This window comes from Oncorhynchus clarkii, chromosome 7 (assembly GCF_045791955.1).
Source record: "Oncorhynchus clarkii lewisi isolate Uvic-CL-2024 chromosome 7, UVic_Ocla_1.0, whole genome shotgun sequence".
In the NCBI taxonomy this organism is placed as follows: Eukaryota; Metazoa; Chordata; class Actinopteri; order Salmoniformes; family Salmonidae; genus Oncorhynchus; species Oncorhynchus clarkii.
Window position 1 is genome coordinate 9,311,320 of NC_092153.1, and position 14,640 is coordinate 9,325,959.

The 14,640-nt window shown below is 47.2% G+C and overlaps 1 protein-coding gene across 2 annotated transcripts in view; it reads right to left on the reverse strand.

Annotated features, from left to right (window-relative positions):
• Positions 1-14,640, reverse strand: part of LOC139412849 (glypican 6a) — a 601,441-nt gene that overhangs the window by 548,432 nt on the left and 38,369 nt on the right. For both annotated transcript variants that reach the window (XM_071159596.1, XM_071159595.1), the window contains exon 2: positions 13,396-13,554. In XM_071159596.1, the coding sequence (XP_071015697.1) occupies positions 13,396-13,554 (159 nt within the window). The remainder of the gene's footprint in view (positions 1-13,395; positions 13,555-14,640) is intronic.

Below are 14,640 nucleotides of genomic sequence, written 5' to 3' on the forward strand. Positions count from 1 at the left end.
ACAATACCCCATCTTGACATCACAATACCCCATCATGACATCACAATACCCCATCATGACATCACAATACCCCATCATGACATCACAATACCCCATCATGACATCACAATACCCCATCTTGACATCACAATACCCCATCATGACATCACAATACCCCATCATGACATGACAATACCCCATCATGACATCACAATACCCCATCATGACATCACAATACCCCATCATGACATCACAATACCCCATCATGACATCACAATACCCCATCATGACATCACAATACCCCATCATGACATCACAATACCCCATCATGACAAAGCGAAAGTTGGTTTAGACATTTTTGCAAATGTATTACAAATAAAAACAGAAATACCTTATTTACATAAGTATTCAGACTCTTTGCTATGAGACTTGAAATTGTGCTCAGGTGCATCCTGTTTCCATTGTTCATCCTTGAGATGTTTCCACAACTGGATTAGAGTCCATTTGTGGTAAATTCAATTGATTGGACATGATTTGGAAAGGCACACACCTGTCTATATAAGGTCCCACAGTTGACAGTGCATGTCAGAGCAAAAACCAAGCCATGGGGTCGAAGGAATTGTCAGAAGAGCTCTGAGACAGGTTTGTGTCGAGGCAGAGATCTGCGGAAGGTTACCAAACAAATGTCTGCAGTATTGAAGGTCCCCAAGAACACAGAGGCCTCATCATTCTTAAATGGAAGAAGTTTGAAACCACCAAGACTCTTCCTAAAGCTGGCCGCCCGGCCAAACTGAGCAATCGGGGTCACTCTGACAGAGCTCCAGAATTCCTCTGTGGAGATGAGAGAACCTTCCAGAAGGACAACCATCTCTGAAACACCACCAATCAGGCCTTCATGGTAAAGTGGCCATATGGAAGCTACTTCTCAGTAAAGAACACACAACAAGTTAGTGGATAGATGCTTATACAAAATTGGGAGTTTTTCAGTCCAGACGATCTGGGGAATTAGACTTTTAAAGTCATTAACATCTGTGGAAAATGTCCAAAAACAGTAGCTCATCCTATGGGAAATGGGTCCAATTTGTCCTAATGGTGGTGCTACGGAACCAACAATGCACCAACAGCTGGAACACACAGTCACATACTGGACCACACAGTCACATACTGGACCACACAGTCACATACTGGACCACACAATCACATACTGGACCACACAGTCACATACTGGACCACACAGTCACATAGATATATACTGGACACACACACTGGACCACACAATCACATACTGGACCACACAGTCACATAGATATATACTGGACCACACACATATAGATACACACAGTCACATACTGGACCACACAGTCACATACTGGACCACACAGTCACATACTGGACCACACAGTCACATACTGGACCACACAGTCACATAGATATATACTGGACCACACAGTCACATAGACATATACTGGATACACACAGTCACATAGACATATACTGGACCACACAGTCACATAGACATATACTGGACCACACAGTCACATACTGGACCACACAGTCACATAGACATATACTGGACCACACAGTCACATAGACATATACTGGACCACACAGTCACATACTGGACCACACAGTCACATAGACATATACTGGATACACACAGTCACATAGACATATACTGGACCACACAGTCACATAGACATATACTGGACCACACAGTCACATAGACATATACTGGACCACACAGTCACATACTGGACCACACAGTCACATAGACATATACTGGATACACACAGTCACATAGACATATACTGGACCACACAGTCACATAGACATACAGTGCCTTGCGAAAGTATTCGCCCCCCTTGAACTTTGCGACCTTTTGCCACATTTCAGGCTTCAAACATAAAGATATAAAACTGTATTTTTTTGTGAAGAATCAACAACAAGTGGGACACAATCATGAAGTGGAACAACATTTATTGGATATTTCAAACTTTTTTAACAAATCAAAAACTGAAAAATTGGGCGTGCAAAATTATTCAGCCCCCTTAAGTTAATACTTTGTAGCGCCACCTTTTGCTGCGATTACAGCTGTAAATCGCTTGGGGTATGTCTCTATCAGTTTTGCACATCGAGAGACTGAATTTTTTTCCCATTCCTCCTTGCAAAACAGCTCGAGCTCAGTGAGGTTGGATGGAGAGCATTTGTGAACAGCAGTTTTCAGTTCTTTCCACAGATTCTCGATTGGATTCAGGTCTGGACTTTGACTTGGCCATTCTAACACCTGGATATGTTTATTTTTGAACCATTCCATTGTAGATTTTGCTTTATGTTTTGGATCATTGTCTTGTTGGAAGACAAATCTCCGTCCCAGTCTCAGGTCTTTTGCAGACTCCATCAGGTTTTCTTCCAGAATGGTCCTGTATTTGGCTCCATCCATCTTCCCATCAATTTTAACCATCTTCCCTGTCCCTGCTGAAGAAAAGCAGGCCCAAACCATGATGCTGCCACCACCATGTTTGACAGTGGGGATGGTGTGTTCAGGGTGATGAGCTGTGTTGCTTTTACGCCAAACATAACGTTTTGCATTGTTGCCAAAAAGTTCAATTTTGGTTTCATCTGACCAGAGCACCTTCTTCCACATGTTTGGTGTGTCTCCCAGGTGGCTTGTGGCAAACTTTAAACAACACTTTTTATGGATATCTTTAAGAAATGGCTTTCTTCTTGCCACTCTTCCATAAAGGCCAGATTTGTGCAATATACAACTGATTGTTGTCCTATGGACAGAGTCTCCCACCTCAGCTGTAGATCTCTGCAGTTCATCCAGAGTGATCATGGGCCTCTTGGCTGCATCTCTGATCAGTCTTCTCCTTGTATGAGCTGAAAGTTTAGAGGGATGGCCAGGTCTTGGTAGATTTGCAGTGGTCTGATACTCCTTCCATTTCAATATTATCGCTTGCACAGTGCTCCTTGGGATGTTTAAAGCTTGGGAAATCTTTTTGTATCCAAATCCGGCTTTAAACTTCTTCACAACAGTATCTCGGACCTGCCTGGTGTGTTCCTTGTTCTTCATGATGCTCTCTGCGCTTTTAACGGACCTCTGAGACTATCACAGTGCAGGTGCATTTATACGGAGACTTGATTACACACAGGTGGATTGTATTTATCATCATTAGTCATTTAGGTCAACATTGGATCATTCAGAGATCCTCACTGAACTTCTGGAGAGAGTTTGCTGCACTGAAAGTAAAGGGGCTGAATAATTTTGCACGCCCAATTTTTCAGTTTTTGATTTGTTGAAAAAGTTTGAAATATCCAATAAATGTCGTTCCACTTCATGATTGTGTCCCACTTGTTGTTGATTCTTCACAAAAAAATACAGTTTTATATCTTTATGTTTGAAGCCTGAAATGTGGCAAAAGGTTGCAAAGTTCAAGGGGGCCGAATACTTTCGCAAGGCACTGTATACTGGACCACACAGTCACATAGACATATACCGGACCACACAGTCACATACTGGACCACACTGTCACATAGACATATACTGGACCACACAGTCACATAGACATATACTGGACCACACAGTCACATAGACATATACTGGACCACACAGTCACATACTGGACCACACAGTCACATACTGGACCACACAGTCACATAGACATATACTGGATACACACAGTCACATAGACATATACTGGACCACACAGTCACATAGACATATACTGGACCACACAGTCACATAGACATATACTGGACCACACAGTCACATACTGGACCACACAGTCACATAGACATATACTGGATACACACAGTCACATAGACATATACTGGACCACACAGTCACACAGACATATACTGGACCACACAGTCACATAGACATATACTGGACCACACAGTCACATACTGGACCACACAGTCACATAGACATATACTGGACCACACAGTCACATAGACATATACTGGACCACACAGTCACATAGACATATACTGGACCACACAGTCACATACTGGACCACACAGTCACATACTGGACCACACAGTCACATAGACATATACTGGACCACACAGTCACATACTGGACCACACAGTCACATACTGGACCACACAGTCACATAGACATATACTGGACCACACAGTCACATAGACATATAGATTGGGCACTACCTTAGAATGGCCTCCTATCACCCTAGATAGGGCACTACTTTAGAATGGCCTCCTATCACCCTAGATAGGGCACTACTTTAGAATGGCCTCCTATCACCCTAGATAGGGCACTATTTTAGAATGGCCTCCTATCACCGTGGATAGGAGCTACCGTGTCACCGTGGACGTGGAGCTACAGTCAGTTTTCCAGCATCAGGATTACTCAATAATAATGAACAGCACAGCACGGTAATGAACAGCACAGCTAAATGGTTCTAAATAGGCTCCTATAAATAACGGGACAGAAATGAGGGCATGTGAAATGAAGGAGGGATGGACTCAAACCCTGCAACGTGGGAGAAGGGAGGGAAACCACAGAGGGAGGAGAGAGAGGAGACAGAGGGGAGAGAGGAGAGAGAGGAGACTGAGGGGAGAGAGGAGAGAGAGGGGAGAGAGGAGAGAGATGAGACAGAGGGGAGAGGGGAAAGAGGAGAGAGGTCACAGGGAGAGAGGAGAGATTAGAGAGAGGAGTGAGGTGACAGGGAGAGAGGAGAGATTAGAGAGAGGAGATAGAGGACAGGGGAGAGAGAGGAGAGAGGTGAGAGAGGAGACAGGGGAGAGAGGAGATAGAGGACAGGGGAGAGAGAGGAGACAGAGGGGAGAGAGGAGAGAGAAGTGACAGAGGAGAGAGAGTAGTCTAACCCTACTGCCTTCCCAAGTGACCCCTGGCCTCTCATTACCCAATCACAGCTAGCCAACACTCCCCTGCTTCAGTCCCACTAACCCTACTGCCTTCCCAAGTGACCCCCTGGCCTCTGATTACCCAATCACAGCTGGCCAACACTCCCCTGCTTCAGTCCCACTAACCCTACTGCCTTCCCAAGTGACTCCCTGGCCTCTCATTACCCTATCACACTCTTTGGAGGACAGTTAACCCAATGAATATGAGTTCATTCAAGCCATAACCCTCTTCTGAATGAATATGATTGGTTATTCTGAATAATACCGTTTCCAACACTCCACAGTATGTAAATCATTCACATGTGTTAACCATCACAAGGCTGCCGGCACAGACGGTATCTCTATCCGGGCGCTCAGCATGTGCAGACCAGCTGGCTGTTGTGTTGTCTGCCATGTTCAATCTCTCCCTAGGCCTCAATACCCACCTGCTTCAAGATGTCCACTATCATCGCTGTGCCCAACTGAATGACTAGCGACCCTGAGCACTCTACCCTCTCCATCTCACTATCATCGCTGTGCCCAACTGAATGACTAGCGACCCTGAGCACTCACTTCCATCATGATGACACTCTACCCTCTCCATCTCACCTCCTCCCTCCCCTGAAACACTCTACCCTCTCCATCTCACCTCCTCCCTCTATCTACAGTGCTGTACAAACAGATCCCTTTCCATCTCACCTCCTCCCTCCCCGACACACTCCACCCTCTCCATCTCACTTCCTCCCTCCCGACACACTCCACCCTCTCCATCTCACCTCCTCCCTCTATCTACAGTGCTGTACAAACAGATCCCTTTCCATCTCACCTCCTCCCTCCCCGACACACTCCACCCTCTCCATATCACCTCCTCCCTCCCCGACACACTCCACCCTCTCCATCTCACCTCCTCCCTCCCCGACACACTCCACACACCCTCTCCTCCTCCCTCCCTCCACCCTCTCCATCTCACCTCCTCCCTCCCCGACACACTCCACCCTCTCCATCTCACCTCCTCCCTCCCCGACACACTCCACCCTCTCCATCTCACTTCCTCCCTCCCGACAAACTCCACCCTCTCCATCTCACCTCCTCCCTCTATCTACAGTGCTGTACAAACAGATCCCTTTCCATCTCACCTCCTCCCTCCCCGACACACTCCACCCTCTCCATATCACCTCCCCGACACACTCCACCCTCTCCATCTCACCTCCTCCCTCCCCCGACACACTCCACCCTCTCCATCTCACCTCCTCCCTACCCGACACACTCCACCCTCTCCATCTCACCTCCTCCCTCCCCGACACACTCCACCCTCTCCATCTCACCTCCTCCCTCTATCTACAGTGCTGTACAAACAGATCCCTCCTCCCTCCCCGATCTACAGTGCTGTACAAACAGACTATCTACAGTGCTGTACAAACAGATCCCTCCTCCCTCTATCTACAGTGCTGTACAAACAGATCCCTCCTCCCTCTATCTACAGTGCTGTACAAACAGATCTACCTGTCCTCCCTCTATCTACAGTGCTGTACCTCCTCCCTCTATCTACAGTGCTGTACAAACAGATCCCTCCTCCCTCTATCTACAGTGCTGTACAAACAGATCCCCCTCTATCTACAGTGCTGTACAAACAGATCCCTCCTCCCTCTATCTACAGTGCTGTACCTCCCTCCCTCTATCTACAGTGCTGTACAAACAGATCCCTTTGTTTACCAACGCCTGAGATATAGTACTCTACCCTCTCCATCTCACTTCCTCCCTCTCCGACACACTCCCCCATCTCACCTCCTCCCTCTCCGACACACTCAACCCTCTCCATATCACCTCCTCCCTCCCCGACACACTCCATCCTCTCCAATTCACCTACAGCCCTGACTGATCCACGGACGACGCAATCGCTATTTAACTGCCCTCACCCAGCTGGACAAGAGGAATGCATACTGTATGTGAGGAATGCATACTGTATGTCAGGATGCTGTTCATCGACTACAGCTCCTAGTGTCCTATCAGCTCATTAGAAAGCTCAAGGACCTGCGTCCGAACTACTCCCTCTGCAACTGGGTCCTGGACTTCCTGACGGGCCGTCCCCAGGCGGTGAAGGTAGGCAACATTATCTCCTCAACACGAGGGTCCACAAGGGTGAAGGTATGCAACATTACCTCCTCGACACTGATCCTCAACACGAGGGTCCTCAAGGGTGAAGGTAGGCAACATTATCTCCTCAACACGAGGGTCCACAAGGGTGAAGGTATGCAACATTATCTCCTCTACACTGATCCTCAACACGAGGGTCCTCAAGGGTGAAGTTAGGCAACATTATCTCCTCAACACGAGGGTCCTCAAGGGTGAAGGTAGGCAACATTATCTCCTCAACACGAGGGTCCACAAGGGTGAAGGTATGCAACATTATCTCCTAAACACGAGGGTCCACAAGGGTGAAGGTAGGCAACATTATCTCCTCAACACGAGGGTCCACAAGGGTGAAGGTATGCAACATTATCTCCTCTACACTGATCCGCAACACGAGGGTCCTCAAGGGTCCTCTTCAACCGATCGCTACCTGCACCTACCCGCCTGTCCAACATCACTACTCTGGACGGCTCTGACTTAGAATACGTGGACAACTACAAATACTTAGGTGTCTGGTTAGACTGTAAACTCTCCTTCCAGACCCATATCAAACATCTCCAATCCAAAGTTAAATCTAGAATTGGCTTCCTATTTCGCAACAAAGCATCCTTCACTCATGCTGCCAAACATACCCTTGTAAAACTGACCATCCTACCAATCTTCGACTTTGGCGATGTAATTTACAAAATAGCCTCCAATACCCTACTCAACAAATTGGATGCAGTCTATCACAGTGCAATCTGTTTTGTCACCAAAGCCCCATATACTACCCACCATTGCGACCTGTACGCTCTCGTTGGCTGGCCCTCGCTTCATACTCGTCGCCAAACCCACTGGCTCCATGTCATCTACAAGACCCTGCTAGGTAAAGTTCCCCCTTATCTCAGCTCGCTGGTCACCATAGCATCTCCCACCTGTAGCACACGCTCCAGCAGATATATCTCTCTAGTCACCCCCAAAACCAATTCTTTCTTTGGCCGCCTCTCTTTCCAGTTCTCTGCTGCCAATGACTGGAACGAACTACAAAAATCTCTGAAACTGGAAACACTTATCTCCCTCACTAGCTTTAAGCACCAACTGTCAGAGCAGCTCACAGATTACTGCACCTGTACATAGCCCACCTATAATTTAGCCCTATCAACTACCTCTTTCCCAACTGTATTTAATTTATTTATTTATTTTGCTCCTTTGCACCCCATTATTTTTATTTCTACTTTGCACATTCTTCCATTGCAAAACGACCATTCCAGTGTTTTACTTGCTATATTGTATTTACCTTGCCACCAAGGCCTTTTTTGCCTTTACCTCCCTTCTCACCTCATTTGCTCACATTGTATATAGACTTGTTTATACTTTATTATTGACTGTATGTTTGTTTTACTCCATATGTAACTCTGTGTTGTTGTATCTGTCGAACTGCTTTGCTTTATCTTGGCCAGGTCGCAATTGTAAATGAGAACTTGTTCTCAACTAGCCTACCTGGTTAAATAAAGGTGTTCTCAACTAGCCTACCTGGTTAAATAAAGGTGTTCTCAACTAGCCTACCTGGTTAAATAAAGGTGTTCTCAACTAGCCTACCTGGTTAAATAAAGGTGTTCTCAACTAGTCTACCTGGTTAAATAAAGGTGTTCTCAACTTGCCTACCTGGTTAAATAAAGGTGTTCTCAACTGGCCTACCTGGTTAAATAAAGGTGTTCTCAACTGGCCTACCTGGTTAAATAAAGGTGTTCTCAACAAGGTGTTCTCAACTTGCCTACCTGGTTAAATAAAGGTGAAATAAAAAAATAAAAAATAAATAAAAGGGTGAAGGTAGGCAACATTATCTCCTCAACACGAGGGTCCACAATGGTGAAGGTAGGCAACATTATCTCCTCAACACGAGGGTCCACAATGGTGAAGGTAGGCAACATTATCTCCTCAACACGAGGGTCCACAATGGTGAAGGTAGGCAACATTATCTCCTCAACACGAGGGTCCACAATGGTGAAGGTAGGCAACATTATCTCCTCAACACGAGGGTCCACAATGGTGAAGGTAGGCAACATTATCTCCTCAACACGAGGGCCCCACAAGGGTGCGTCCTTGAAGAAGGCAGGACAGCGACTCTTCAACCTCAGGATGCTGAAGAGATTCGGCCAGTACCCGAGGGTCCTCACAGTGTTCTACATGAGCACCATCGAGAGCATACTGTCGGGCTGCATCACAGTGTTTTACAGGAGCACCATCGAGGGCATACTGTTGGGCTGCATCACAATGTTCTACATGAGCACCATCGAGAGCATATTGTCGGGCTGCATCACAGTGTTCTACAGGAGCACCATCGAGAGCATACTGTCGGGCTGCATCACAGTGTTCTACAGGAGCACCATCGAGAGCATACTGTCAGGCTGCATCACAATGTTCTACAGGAGCACCGTCGAGAGCATACTGTCGGGCTGCATCACAGTATTCTACAGGAGCACCATCGAGAGCATACTGTCGGGCTGCATCACAATGTTCTACAGGAGCACCATCGAGAACATACTGTCGGGCTGCATCACAATGTTCTACAGGAGCACCATCGAGAGCATACTGTCGGGCTGCATCACAATGTTCTACATGAGCATCATAGCCTGGTACGGCAACTCCACCGCCGCGGACCGCAAGGCTCTTCAGAGGGTGATACCTGCAGGCGAACACACCATTGGGTGCTCTCTGCCTGCCCTACAGGATACCTACAACAACAGGTATTGCGGGAAGGCCAAGAAGATCATCAGGGACCGTAACCACCAGAGCCATGCCCTGTTCTCCCAGCTTCAATCCCTCAGACATGGGCAGTACAGGAGCATTATGGCAAAAGGCTGCTGGATAGACACCACTAGTCAGCTGTTTCTACCCCCAGACCATCAGGTTGCTGAATAGACACCGCTGGTCAGCTGTTTCTACCCCCAGACCATCAGGCTGCTGGATAGACACCACTAGTCAGCTGTTTCTACCATCAGGCTGCTGGATAGACACCACTAATAAACTGTTTCTACCCCCAGACCATCAGGCTGCTGAATAGACACTGCTGGTCAGCTGTTTATACCCCTAGACCATTAGGCTGCTTGATAGACACCACTAGTCAGCTGTTTCTACCATCAGGCTGCTGGATAGACACCACTAGTCAGCTGTTTCTACCATCAGGCTGCTGGATAGACACCACTAGTCAGCTGTTTCTACCATCAGGCTGCTGAATAGACACCACTAGTCAGCTGTTTCTACCCACAGACCATCAGACTGCTGAATAGACACCACTAGTCAGCTGTTTCTACCCCCAGACCATCAGGCTGCTGAATAGACACCACTAGTCAGCTGTTTCTACCCCCAGACCATCAGGCTGCTGAATAGACACCACTAGTCAGCTGTTTCTACCCCCAGACCATCAGACTGCTGAATAGACACCACTAGTCAGCTGTTTCTACCCCCAGACCATCAGGCTGCTGAATAGACACCACTAGTCAGCTGTTTCTACCCCCAGACCATCAGGCTGCTGAATAGACACCACTAGTCAGCTGTTTCTACCCCCAGACCATCAGGCTGCTGGATAGACACCACTAGACCATCATAAAGGATTAGACCAGGGCCCTGGTCTAAAGTATTGTACTATACAGGGCCCTGGTCTAATCCTAAAGTTACGTTACTCATTACAATTAGAAAGTAGACTTCCCAACACTATACAGGGAACAGGGTGTGTTACTACCATAGGGCCCTGGTCTAAAGTAGTGTACTATACAGGACCCTGGTCTAAAGTAGTGCATTATATAGGGCCCTGGTCTAAAGTAGTGCACTATACAGGGCACTGGTCTAAAGTAGTGCACTATATAGGGCCCTGGTCTAAAGTAGTGCACTATACAGGGCCCTGGTCTAAAGTAGTGCACTATACAGGGCCCTGGTCTAAAGTAGTGCACTATACAGGGCCCTGGTCTAAAGTAGTGCACTATACAGGGCCCTGGTCTAAAGTAGTGCACTATGCAGGGCCCTGGTCTAAAGTAGTGTACTATACAGGGCCCTGGTCTAAAGTAGTGCACTATACAGGGCCCTGGTCTAAAGTAGTGCACTATACAGGCTCCTGGTCTAAAGTAGTGCACTATATAGGGCATAGTGTGCCATTTGAGACAGCCAGAGTGTGTTATTTTTTTACTGCTAAAGCAAAAAGTGTCTCTGGGAGGTGAAGGAAACAGCTGTGGACGATCCCACATGTTATTCATCATGTACCAGCAGTAAATCCCCTTCCCCAACGCCCTCACTTATTCATGTCCTCCTCCTGCTCCGTATTAATGACCTGGTGGCAGCTAGTCCTTTAAAGAAGATGCTTTTATCCCTGGTACCATTCACTGTAGCAGGCCAACGTAGCAGCCGGCCCAAATCAGTCTGTTACCATTCACTGTAGCAGGCCAACGTAGCAGCAGGCCCAAATCAGTCTGTTACCATTCACTGTAGCAGGCCAACGTAGCAGCCGGCCCAAATCAGTCTGTTACCATTCACTGTAGCAGGCCAACGTAGCAGCCGGCCCAAATCAGTCTGTTACCATTCACTGTAGCAGGCCAACGTAGCAGCAGGCCCAAAGCAGTCTGTTACCATTCACTGTAGCAGGCCAACGTAGCAGCAGGCCCAAAGCAGTCTGTTACCATTCACTGTAGCAGGCCAACGTAGCAGCCGGCCCAAATCAGTCTGTTACCATTCACTGTAGCAGGCCAACGTAGCAGCCGGCCCAAATCAGTCTGTTACCATTCACTGTAGCAGGCCAACGTAGCAGCCGGCCCAAATCAGTCTGTTACCATTCACTGTAGCAGGCCAACGTAGCAGCCGGCCCAAATCAGTCTGTTACCATTCACTGTAGCAGGCCAACGTAGCAGCAGGCCCAAAGCAGTCTGTTACCATTCACTGCAGCAGGCCAACGTAGCAGCTGGCCCAAATCAGTCTGTTACCATTCACTGCAGCAGGCCAACGTAGCAGCCGGCCCAAATCAGTCTGTTACCATTCAGCCCCCTTTGTATCAACCCACAGCCCATTCCCAGTTACAGCCTAGTCACCAAACAGCCTGTTAATAGGATCAGCTTGCTGTGCTGGTACCTTTCCTCAGTGATAATATGAAAACGGTGTGAGGTACAACAGATTCATGGTGTGAGGTACAACAGATTCATGGTGTGAGGTACAACAGATTCATGGTGTGAGGTACAACAGATTCATGGTGTGAGGTAGCGGTGCAACAGATTCATGGTGTGAGGTAACAGTACAACAGATTCATGGTGTGAGGTACAACAGATTCATGGTGTGAGGTACAACAGATTCATGGTGTGAGGTACAACAGATTCATGGTGTGAGGTAGCAGTACAACAGATTCATGGTGTGAGGTACAACAGATTCATGGTGTGAGGTAACAGTACAACAGATTCATGGTGTGAGGTACAACAGATTCATGGTGTGAGGGACAACAGATTCATGTTGTGAGGGACAACAGATTCATGTTGTAAGGGACAACAGATTCATGGTGTGAGGTACAACAGATTCATGGTGTGAGGTAACAGTACAACAGATTCATGGTGTGAGGTACAACAGATTCATGGTGTGAGGTACAACAGATTCATGGTGTGAGGTACAACAGATTCATGGTGTGAGGTACAACAGATTAATGGTGTGAGGTAGCAGTACAACAGATTCATGTTGTGAGGGACAACAGATTCATGGTGTGAGGTACAACAGATTCATGGTGTGAGGTAACAATACAACATATTCATGGTGTGAGGTACAACAGATTCATGGTGTGAGGTACAACAGATTCATGGTGTGAGGTAGAAGTACAACAGATTCATGGTGTAAGGTACAACAGATTAATGGTGTGAGGTACAACAGATTCATGGTGTGAGGTAGCAGTACAACAGATTCATGGTGTAAGGTACAACAGATTCATGGTGTGAGGTACAACAGATTCATGGTGTGAGGTACAACAGATTCATGTTGTGAGGTACAACAGATTCATGGTGTGAGGTACAACAGATTCATGGTGTGAGGTAGCAGTACAACAGATTCATGGTGTGAGGTACAACAGATTCATGGTGTGAGGTAAAACAGATTCATGGTGTGAGGTACAACAAATTCATGGTGTGAGGTCCAACAGATTCATGGTGTGAGGTACAACAGATTCATGGTGTGAGGAACTAGACTCTGCCCAGTGAGGTCATCAGCTCCATTTCACAGACACATCAGGGTTCACAACTCAGTGTTTCCCCCGTCACTAGATAGGCGGGGCGTTTCCAATAACATCCACTTTGTACCAACTACTACTGTATATAATAACAGCAATAGAGTCAGCTGACATCCAAAATAAAGCCCCACCTTCTGCTATGGAGCTCAGGCACACAATGACAGACAAGAAACCCAGCTAGCTGTTTGTCTTACCGTCAAACTGTTGATGTCTGGACACCAAGGTTGTCCTGAGTGTTTGACTGGTGTCCTCCACCAGGTTTTCAAACTCCAGCTTGCTCTGCTGCCCCAGTTTCTCCTCCATGTCAGACGTACAACAGGTGTAGCCCTGAGGACACACACGCAGGTGTTCACCTGGGTAGAGAGAGACAGAGAGTTAATAACTGGAGGAGAGGGACAGACAGACAGGTGTTCACCTGGGTAGAGAGAGACAGACAGGGAGATGGCTGTTATTCACATCATCAGAGCTTGGTGTTCACCTAAGGGACAGACAGACAGACAGAAGAGACAGACAGACAGACAGAAGAGAGAGAGAGACAGAGAGAGAGAGAGAGAGAGAGAGAGAGAGAGAGAGAGAGAGAGAGAGAGGGGGGGGGGGGGAGAGGCTGGAACAGAATGGGGGCTGAGGCCCATAGTGCTCAGAGACACGAGAAGAGACGACACAACGTGAAACCAACTAAGCTGGCTAATAATCACATTTTACATTCTAGATAATGAAGTGGTAAATTAGTATGAGGTTCAATGGGACATTGATGCCTTCTCTGTCTCAGTGCAGAGACTGTCTGGACAGTGTGTTGGTGTGTACTGGCACCAACGTCAGAAGAGAGGACCACAGTAAGTGTTCTCTGCTACGTTGCCAGCAGACTGCTAATGAAGACTGGCGACAACACTTCAGAACAAAACACAGCCAGGTCTCTAGAGTGATGTGCATGAACTGCTCTGTGGCCGACCGTGGAGACCACCACTCTCTAGACGACACAGATACAGCGCCTCACACAGAGATACACGTTTACAGTGTTACCCAAGCTGACTGGGATCAACATGCCACTGTTTGTTCACGCTTGACAGGGCTTTGCCGCATAGCATGTGTGATGTGAGGAAAATGAACCACACAGAGTTGATTGAGATCTGTGTTTATATATGTGATCCCTCACCACAAGGCTGTAAACAAAACAGCAGCTAACAGCTAACAGAGAAACAGAGCAGTAGATCAGAAGCTAACAGAAAAACAGAGCAGTAGATCAGCAGCTAACAGAGAAACAGAGCAGTAGATCAGCAGCTAACAGAGAAACAGAGCAGTAGAACAGCAGCTAACAGCTAACAGAGAAACAGAGCAGTAAAACAGCAGCTAACAGCTAACAGAGAAACAGAGCAGTAGATAGCAGCTAACAGCTAACAGAGAAACAGAGCAGTAGAACAGCAGCTAACAGCTAACAGAGA